Source organism: Vollenhovia emeryi, unplaced genomic scaffold (assembly GCF_000949405.1).
Source record: "Vollenhovia emeryi isolate VEMERY1.0 unplaced genomic scaffold, V.emery_V1.0 DF939123.1, whole genome shotgun sequence".
NCBI classification, from domain to species: Eukaryota; Metazoa; Arthropoda; class Insecta; order Hymenoptera; family Formicidae; genus Vollenhovia; species Vollenhovia emeryi.
The window spans coordinates 532,609-543,227 of NW_011967243.1; the positions used below are offsets into that span (position 1 = coordinate 532,609).

A 10,619-nucleotide genomic window follows, 5' to 3' on the forward strand; every position below is an offset into this window, starting at 1 on the left:
AATCGTGAGAGTAACAGAGATAAATGGCGAGAATGAGAGAGCGGGAGAGGGAGGGGAGAGAGAGAGGGAGAGGGAGAGGGGGAGGGAGAGCGAGGGAGGGAGAGAGAGAGAGAGAGGGAGGGGAGAGAGAGAGAGAGAGAACGCGGCAGCGAGGAGTGCAGAGCGATAGGGACAAATAAATGGCAGAGGGAGCGAGAGGGCGAGAAAAGGGAATTGAGATGAACAGAGAAAAACGAAAGAAAGAGAGAAAAAGATAGATTCAGAAACATAGAAAGAGCGAGATAAGAGGAGAGGAGAGAAGAAGAGTGACAGAGAATGAAGCAAGGAGAGAGACAGAGAGATTGTAGAACAGAGAGGAGAAGAGACGGGAGAGAGAAGAGGGAGGGAAGAGGGGTGCTGAATCGAGAGCGCTGCGCAGAAACCGCGGCAGCATCGTCGTCGTGGCCTCATCGACCTAACCTACTTTAGCGAGGGACACCCGCGCGAGGTCGATGGTGGTGCCGTTGTCTGAGGACATTCGACGGCGACGGCGACGGCGACGGCGACGGCGACGCCGCCGAGCTTAGCGAACTCAACATTTGTTTTCCAATGCGTCCTCGTACCCACGCCAATCCACGACTTCGTTTCTCTGTCCTCTTTCTCTCTCTCTTTCTCTCTGCCCTCTCGTCCTCTCTACGCCTTCCATTACATTTGTCTCCTTCCTTCTCCGTTCTGTTATTCGTTTCTATCGACGCCTTTCACCCCTCTCCCTTTTTCTTCCTCGATTCTTTTCTACGCCATTATAACCTTATCCCATTCTCGTTTCCTCCCCTTTTTTTAATTTATAATCGCTCAGACCTCTCCAGAGAACAGGTGGATTAAAAGGAATTGGCGGGAATCTACTCGGTGGAATTGAATTCCTAATCTTCGTAATCGCGTACTGGTCCCTAAGTTTTTTTTTCAACTCTCTTCTATTAATCCCCTTGGTTTCGGTTACATTAACTTCACACCTCCCCTTGTAATCTATTAGACGGATAATTTTTTTTAAAATCTTTCATCTGTGTTCCTTTGCAACGCGCGTTCAAGTATCAAATTTGCCCGATGCATGAGAGCCTTTGAAAAAGCAGAAATATCTACGATAGTTTTTGAAGACTTTTTGCGCATGTATGTCACAACTGACCATGGGAACGAATTTATATCTATAAGTGTGTCCTGTCCAATAGCAGACTGTTTATTATTAGACTATTTATTATTAGACTGTTTATTATTTTGTATAATTTCCTACCGAGAGATAAATTGGTAATGATATTTGGATTGTAAACGACGAAATTCCATGGGGGGGGGGGGGGGGTATATGCATATAGAACAACCGTGTTCTTGCGTGTATTGCGAATTTTGTTCATTACTCAATGCGCGTTAAGCTAGCACCACACTATGCGCGGTTCGTAATGCGCGAGTCGCTAGCCAAGCGGTTTTTTTACTAATATTGAAACTTGACTAATTGTAGACTTATGATACAAGTCCTATAATAACAGGTAACAGTTAAAAGTTGTCCAAGTTAACACGAACGAAATAACAAATAAATTACGAATGATAATTTGCGAATCACGAATAGTGTGGTAAGTAATAACGAATGTCCAACGAATTTCTGCGAAATCGTGCATTACGAATTGCGCATAGTGTGGCGCTGACTTTAGCGATACAAACTAGTGTAGATGAGAAAACATGTAGAATTTCAACCCCGTCCGATCGTCTCAAAAATTTCGTTATCCTTATACTTTTTTCGTATACTTGCAATTAACGATATAAAAAATTAGAATTTATTCAATTTTATAGAACATAAATTATGTATATATATATTTTTATTAAATTTGAACGTGAAGTTTGCTCCAAGTAGGATGAATCTAAAATATATACATTGTAAATAGATTTTTAAATATCAAGAAACGACATGTGTCTTTGTTAATATCGGGGATATCTTTACTTATAAGCTTGCCGTTTATTGCGAAAAATCGAGTAAAGTGTCATAATTATTGATGACGTAACACGCGCAAGCATACTCGCCTAACTCTTTCTTTCCACGACATTAGCTGTGGAGAAGTCGCTGACTCGGATTGGAAAACGTTGTGCCATGATCCGGGCGCGCCTTTTACCACGCGGCTAGAGAGAGGAGCTACCGAAGCGACTAGAGCTTGAGTCACAGAGTGAATCACGCGTTATCCGCTATCCGCTATCCGCTATCCACTATCCGCTATCCGCTCACTGCCCTGCCCTGGACACATTCTTACGGGATCCATTCCTCTCTCACGTTAATGCGTCATTTGCAGTAATGCATGATAGTGCACGTGGAAGCGCGTGAGAAGGTCCATAAATTGAAGAAATCGCAAATCTTTTTTCGCGCCGATTACACGATCCAACAACGAATTTTCCATTAAACAGATTTCACCCCAAGGGCAATAAATTCATGGTGGAACCAACAGATGATGCCCATTAATTTAGCAGAAACTTCGCTATCTCTTATTAGGAGCCTATCTCATAATAGGGGGCTTTCCTCTATGTATAATATACCGCACATAATTAATCAAAGTTGAAATAGAAGATTACATTCGGGGAAAGTAATATTTATCGATGAAAAGTATTTTATGATAAGCTTACAGACTAGTTTGTAATATAATAATATATTGAATTAAATAAAAAGAAAAGAGATTATTTATTAAATCTTTTTAAATGATATTCATTACTATACGCACTCTTTGCTTCGATCACTACTTCACAAACATTTTGCAGTTTAATTAATTTCATTGTTTCTGCTGATATTTTATTCCATGTCTCTTGTAAATTCTTTTATATGTCCTTTTTGTTTATAGGCGACATGGATTTTAATAAGTAAAATAATGTAATATAATACGTACAATTACGACAATTATTTTTGTATACTAAAAAACAATCAGTCTAATAAAGTTTTACCAACAGTGTGGGACAACGAAGTAAAGTATAAAATATCTATCGTTCGAATAATTATGAGCGGTAGTGTGTGTATACTTTTCTTTTTAAATAGTTTTAGGTCCGGTTGCACCAACGTCGCCTAACTTCAATTTTAGCTTAATTCACTCTTCGTCTCTTTTTGTTTCCCTTAGAATATCTATTATAAATATATAGAATATATTATACATTAACACCTGTATATATTCTTATATTGCAGAAAATTAAAAAAATTGGAATAGATCGTACTACAGGATGACGTATTGTATAATTTTTTGTATGGCAAGAAAGTTTTTCACTTGGCCGCGGTCTCCGCGCGAACATTCACGAGTTAAGGAAGTTAAGAGTGACAAATCGATGTGATTTGTCCATCCGAAATTTTTTCGCGAAGCCTACGTTTCACCGGATATCAGGAGGGAACTCGATAATAGCAGAACATTCATAGAAAATCGGTTTTTCTTGTTTTGCAATCAAATTAAATGCATATAGATGTATACTAATTCGGCGGCGCACTCATCAGGCTCGATCAGGAGTTGACAGGTGATAAATTATTAATCGTGTGGCCACCGAGAGTAGGACCGCGCTGTTTTCGACAGGTACGTGATATTAAAACGCCTTCCCTCTCGAGTACCTTTTTCGTCATATTAAATTTCAATCAATGCCTCGTTCTAGCGGTGCACCGATTTATTATGTTTGAGCGCTGCCAGCGATAAGAGATACCGATATGCACCACTTGCCGACGAAAAAATCCAACTTGGAAATTGTCTTTTCTTATGGTATAGCCACACCCCCCCCCCCCACACACACACAGACTCACACACATACACACACACATACACACAGCGTTGTAGCATCGATATCGATTCCGGGAAAACCTTTTAAAATTCCTCCATGAAAAAAAAATAAAAGATTGAAATACTATTGTGGAAGCAAGTATCTATCCTTAAGAGATTCTTTTTGCATTAATTATTTCCGGTCCTATTATCAGTAAATTTTGCTGCTTTCTTTATACGATTTCTTGCGTGATTTACACTGTATCACGCGAATATTCGTTGCCGAATGCAATGGAAATGAAATATAGCGACAGAACGTACCAAAACGCAAGGAGTAAAGGCCTATGTCCACAATGCTAGAACTTGGTCCAAGTTTTAGTTTCGAGAAATGTATAGCCAATCAACTTGCAGCTTTTATGGAATAGCTTGGACCAAGTTCTAGCATCGTGGACACGGGCTTTAAGATCGGTAGCCCTGTTTTCCGAAACTTAAACGGGAATTTCAAAAGTATATTAAGTATAAGATATAATTCACTCCCAAAATAACCAATATCATGAATTACAAAGTAATTAGGATCATACATAAATAAATGCATATTCAATTATTAAATCGTTCTCTTATTAAATATTAATCGTACCACGCGATTTAAATAATTTAGATTCTTTACCTCATCGATACATTATAAATCAGATATTGTGTAATTATGAGAATTTTTAAGTAGAACTTATAAAAATTCGTCAAATTTAGAGAGTCAACCTACATTAGAAGTTGATATGTACAGGAAAGTCCCCTATTATGAGATAGAAGCCTAATATGGGATAGTGGAGTTTCTGTTAAATTAATAGACATCATCAGTTGATTACACCACGAATCTATTGCCATTGGAGCGAAATCTGTATAGTGGAAAATTCATTGTTAGATCGTGTAATCGTTGCGAAAAGAGTTTTGTGAATTTGGGTGTTGAAAACCTGTTGAAAATCTCATATTAGAATCTATCTTATAATCAGGGACTTTCCTCTATATGTTATTTATTTCTCCCAATTTTTTCGGAAAAATAATGACGACGATATAATTATCTCGATGATATAATGTTTAAGAAATGATTATTAAAATTGAAATAAAGGTTTTACGAAGGTTTCGAGATGGCTTGCGTATAAAAATATGCAGTTAATGCAACATTTAAGTAGCTACACCTAAATACACGATCGAGATATTTTGTAAGTGAAAAACCGATGCCTTCCCTTGATGCGACAATCGGTGTACGTGGGCCACGCGACTCGTTATGCCTCGCTACGACTCGCAAGGTCTCGACCTTGCGCGAACATGATTTCTCGCCCGGGAGAAGAGGAAAGATTTCGCTGAGACGGCGCGCTCTCGACCGACAGCGGAGATCTTCTTTGGGGCTGAAAGACGCGTGTGAAATGGCGAGGTGAGTTTCCCATGCCGCGTGACCGTGGTATACATGTATATATACATATATGACGGGGTGCATGGTTTATCAAAAATAAATTATCAAGAGGAGGATCGAAGATGCGACTAGAGAGGGGGAAGAGAAAGAGAGAGAGAGGACAGACGAGATGGCGTGTCTTCGCGCGTGCATGGCCGCGTACAGGAAACTCCGGGGACCAGGAGACGGGGAGGCTAGGATAGGTGAGAGCAGCGAGAGGAACGAGTTGGACGAAGACGAAGAAGACGCCGAAGAAGCCAGTGGCTCGCGAGCGAGTCACGGGGGAACGGGGGAAGACACGCGGGAAGACCGACCACGAAGAAGCGACTTACGGCGACGCACAGCCGTTGCTCGAAGGACGGAAAGGTGGAAGAGCATCCTTTGGAACCGGTCCGTCTTCTCGGAGCTTGCTTCGAGCCGCAGCCAGCTGAAGCCAGAAGGCGAATCTTCGCGACGTTCGTCCTGGCGCGTTCGCCGAGTTCGCTTCGTGTACTTCGAACGAGCCCGGAGTACACAATTGTACGATCAAAAAATAATACGATAAGATCGATACGCGTTTGTAATTTCGTGCAGAGATTCGATACGTAGCACACGATAATTCACTTTGATATACATTAGTGGAGCGAATGAGGGAATATTCGCATACTTGTTTAAATGAAGGAAATTACACTGCAGTCAATTACATTAGTACATACGATGTTCGTTGACATGCGCGCAAAAAAAATATAATTTTTATTCAATTTCGAAAGCAATATAAGCAACCGTCGTGAGCGCGTATCTCAAAATGTGTACTTCGCGTAGCAAATGCATCAAGTGTAACGCAAATGAAACGCAAACTGAAAGGGTTAAAAGGGTAATGACATGGCTAAGAGGGAATAAGAGGGTTAATAAGAGAACTCGAAAGAGAGCTGTTGCACAGCAACGGGATGAAACTGATCCTATCTCTTCGATACGTAGCTTATCATTACGATCGCAGGAGCCAGTTACTGTTACACTTAGAATGTACTATCCCAGTTTTACCTTGTGAAAGTCATATATAATATCCGTAGCCTGGAGTTGGAACAAGTGTCGCATTCAGTACATTGAATGTATGCCACAGAATAATATTGGTTATTCTGGTCTCAAGTTACTGTAAAACTTGGTATAATATTTAAATATCGCATGCTGCTTGTCAAGTGTGCATATCCGTATTCAGAAATTAAAATAGCCACTATTTTTTGTAAATAAAAATTACACAAATCTCACTTCAAATATTACATATCATCTTCGATCTTCAAGAGTGCATCAGCTGCAATTGGCCTCATTGCAGTGTTCTCATGCAGTTACAATATATATTTATTCAGTAATTTATAAATTTCTGTAATCAATGTCGACACTTGTTTATAACTCGACACTGATTTCTTGTAAGTACTGAAACATTCAATTTTCTTCCCCCCCCCCCCCCAATTTTCGCCATATGATATTTTTCTCCGATAATTTATTTTTATGACAAATTCCAACTAATATGCGTATATTTTTAACAAATAACTCTGTTATATGTATATCTAATTTATTTTGCATCTAACGACATGTAACAAAATTTCGTGAACACATCGGAGCGGTAAGTTGATTAAATCGATTATCGACCTATTCGAATCCCCGAACTTTTCAATAGGGAGTTTGGAAATCCTTCATTAATTATAGCAGAATGCGTCAAAATGTCAAATATAAAACAATACTTGTGTTACGGAAAAGTGATGAGCCTGCGTAATTGAGAATAAGGACAGTGAATATAGAAGTAGAAGAGCGAACGAGAGAGAAATAGGGGAAAAGAGAAAGACATGGGTGAGAGGAAAGAGCGGGGAAAGGAGGGTAAGCAAAAAGCGGGGGAAGCCGAGAGGGCGACAGGATCACAAGGTGAGAGGATGAGAGAAAGAGAGAGGGGGAGGTGCGCGGAGCACGTTAAGAACGACGATAGAGAAGGGGGGGAGAGAGAGAGAGAGAGAGAGAGAGAAGGATACAGTGCAGATGAAAAGGGAGAAGAGGGAGTAACGAAGGGGAGGCGGTGAGGAGTGAGTGGGAGAGTGAAGAGAGAAGAAACGGGAACTGTGAGGGAAATTGTGAGGTTGAAGAAAGATAAAAAGAAATGTAGAGAGAAAGAAAAAAAGAAGGAAAGAAAGGGATGGGGGGTAGGCCTAGTGACAGCGTGAGATAGAGTGAGCGGGACATGGGAGGAAGGGGGTGGAACCTTCCAATAAGTGTGAATGGGGTTTCGGTTTTTCGATCGACTGTTTTGTACGCGAGAGATAATACCATCGCATCGCTCCTGAAAACTAAGAATACTGTGAGGTATTCTTCTATGGGAGTAACTGTAAATTTATAGCGTTATAGCAATAAACTTCTATTTACCGACGATGGCTCTGCCTTGGGTCGCTGCGATTCTTACCCGACCGATGTTTTTTTGCAATCGAAGAAAGATTTTATTTGCAATCGGATTATTTAGCTCAAATTTGCAATTATAATAATTGAAATAGAAAATTTTTATAGGTGTATACTGAAGCCTATTTAAATGAGTGTGTGTGTGAAAATAAAACAAAATAAATACCTTTGCTTTGTTTTTTTTTTTCAGAAATATTGTAGAAAACGCAACCTGGTTGTTAAATAAGATAAGAATAATTCGGTCTTGCTTGTTTTTGTAGAAATTGTATAGATTTCAATCTACATATTGTATTATAGTATATTTACACATCCACACCCATACACACGTACGCACATGTGTATACTGTATATACACTTATGTGCATATTTTAATCAGTTGTTCTAATATCTGTTAAGGCTACTTTTGTGCATCCTGTAAATTCTCGCAGATATTTTAGGTAGGGCTAATCAAGATTATCGATCGAGTACGCGTTAAATATTGTTCTCGATGCACGAATAAGACCATTAAGTACGTACATTCAGTTAAAATGTACAATTATTAATAGATATTATTGATATTTAAGAAGAAAAAATGTAAATCATTAAAACCATGATTAATACGAAATCGAACATTCAATAACGCCATCTTTTTGTAATAGGTGTAATTTAAATCTCGGTAAAGTCGAAGATAAAATACGCTCGGTAAATCACGATTCCACAGTCAAATCATATTCAGTAACAACACATATACAATATCTAATAAAATAATTAATCAATTATGTTTGACTTAATGTATCGAATATATAGATACAAAAATATTTTATTTATATATTTACTATACGTATGCATTATGTATACAGCACCAGATGTTTGGTCATGAATTTAATTGAATAATTGAAGCAATATTTTATATGTTTGACTGTAACGTTTGTTTACTTATTGCTAATAAATAATATCGTAAACATATATATAATTTTAATAAAGAGTGTTACAGTAATGTAACAAAAAATATTCTTTATATGTCATCGACTGCAATACTTAGTGATAAAAATATAACTTATGTTATATACATAATACATACTGTGTCTTTTAAATACATAAATAAATATTAGATGCTTCTTTTATTGAGGTAATATGATAATTGGATGGATCTATGTATGTCACAATTATGTCAAATATACATACAGCAGATCTATACATGTATATGTGTTTTGAAAAAAGTAGTACAACATAAAGGAATTTTATAAAAACATAGAGATTTCAATATATTTTGCTACTTTGAGTTAATTTGTTGTACCTAATATTGAAACGATAATCAATATGGTTCAACCAATCGGATTTGTTATCTGAACCTTTTTATTTTCGAATATTTATCCAGCGGGTCAATTCTGTATCTTGCGACATAGTGAAAATGCTAAAAGTGAGCTGTTTTGACTCTTTTTTAATGGGACAGTTAGAAAGAGACAAGGCTACTCACTTTTAACATTTTCATTATAGTGTAAAATACAGAATTGACCACTTGGACTAAAACCTATAATAAGAGTCTGACATCGATGTGATATTAAAACTAATTGTAAGAGTAAGCTTGATATTACATTTGTCGTGCGACAAATTTTATAAGTGTGTTGATTAACTGCAGGATAGTAAAATTCTCGAGTACCTAGAAATTTTCTATTCAGCAGGAAATCAACACGCTTGAAAAATTTGTCGTACGACAAATGTAATGTTAGCCTAAAGAGAAACTGGAAGAAATTTATAAGTGTTAAGCAAAACGGATAAAAGTGACCGTATATGTACATTAGGAACAAATTAAACAATAAAAATTAAATTAAAAAATCTTTTAAAGTAATTTAAAGCACTAATTAATTATATTTCACAACAGTAGAAATTTTAGGAAACCGGCGCGAATCGAACGAAAATGGCGACACCAATCAAAGATTGCTCCCTTATGTCTAGGCTCTTATTATAGAGTCCCTAGAACTAAAATAGGATATTACGCTCTCTACAGTTATTTTGTTATCTTTCCAGTTAGTCTAACCCATAGAGCTATTACAGATAGAGGGAAGTAGGTATGGGACGACGTGTAAGCGCATGCGATAGTGGGATAAAAAGAGAACGTTGCAATAGAGGCCGGTGTGTCACTGTCTAACAGTCACGCGCATGCGCGTAACGTGTGCGCTTGTAGGCAGAGTGTGTCTCTTTCTTTCTTATAAAAGCATGTGGAAAGAGAAAGATACACTCTGAACTAGTGCAGTTAGGCGCACGCAGTACCTAATACGCATGCGCTATGAGACAATGACACACCGGCCTCTATTGCAGCGTTCTCTTTCTACGGCTATATCGCGTCCTTCGTTGACTCCCTCCCTCTATCTGTAATAGCTCTATGGTCTAACCAGAGAGCCTGAGAGCTGCCACGGCCGGGTTTTAGTGAACCTCGAACGCAATACGACCTCTGTGGACAATGGAAAACGTGGACGAACTACGTAGCCAATATCCGCATTTTGCCAAGTGGGTAACGTAGATTTATGCATGGGGATAGTAGCGGAGATATTATACTGGACGTTGATCCTGAAGCCGTTAGGAAAGGAATACGATCGCTTATGCAACAAGTTGCTCAAATCGAACGCGAGAGAGTACGTTAGACTTTGACGATTATTCATAAGTGAAATATTATATATGTATAAGGTTGATTTTTGTTATGATAAAGTAACGATAGTTTAATGTTACAGGATGATCATAAAACAAAGCTGTGTAGTTTGAAGAAGCAACTGAAGGAGTCTAAAAAAAAAACAAAGCACCACAGATGTAAAAGTCAACAATCTTTTGACTAACATTCGGATGCTTTAGGAAGAGAAGAAATCTATGGAAGCAAAACTAACTCAAATACAAACTAGCTATCAAGCACAAGCATATATTTATATTCATGTTAGCAATTAGCATCCACGCCAAAAGTGGAAGTGTATAAGAACTGCGTAGCGACATCAATTTATATTGACAAATGGTCTGTTCTTTCTAACTGGTGCAGCCACTTTAGCTAAAAA

The 10,619-nt window shown here is 38.1% G+C and overlaps 2 protein-coding genes across 2 annotated transcripts in view; one reads left to right on the forward strand and one right to left on the reverse strand.

Annotated features, from left to right (window-relative positions):
- Window positions 1-10,619, reverse strand: part of LOC105569571 (basic-leucine zipper transcription factor A) — a 96,187-nt gene that overhangs the window by 82,378 nt on the left and 3,190 nt on the right. The window lies entirely within an intron of this gene.
- LOC105569568 (rootletin-like) lies at window positions 9,617-10,613 on the forward strand. Its single transcript, XM_012026140.1, has 2 exons — window positions 9,617-10,211; window positions 10,308-10,613. The coding sequence occupies exons 1-2, from the start codon at window positions 10,104-10,106 to the stop codon at window positions 10,407-10,409; spliced, it is 210 nt and encodes a 69-aa protein (XP_011881530.1). The 5' UTR covers window positions 9,617-10,103; the 3' UTR covers window positions 10,410-10,613.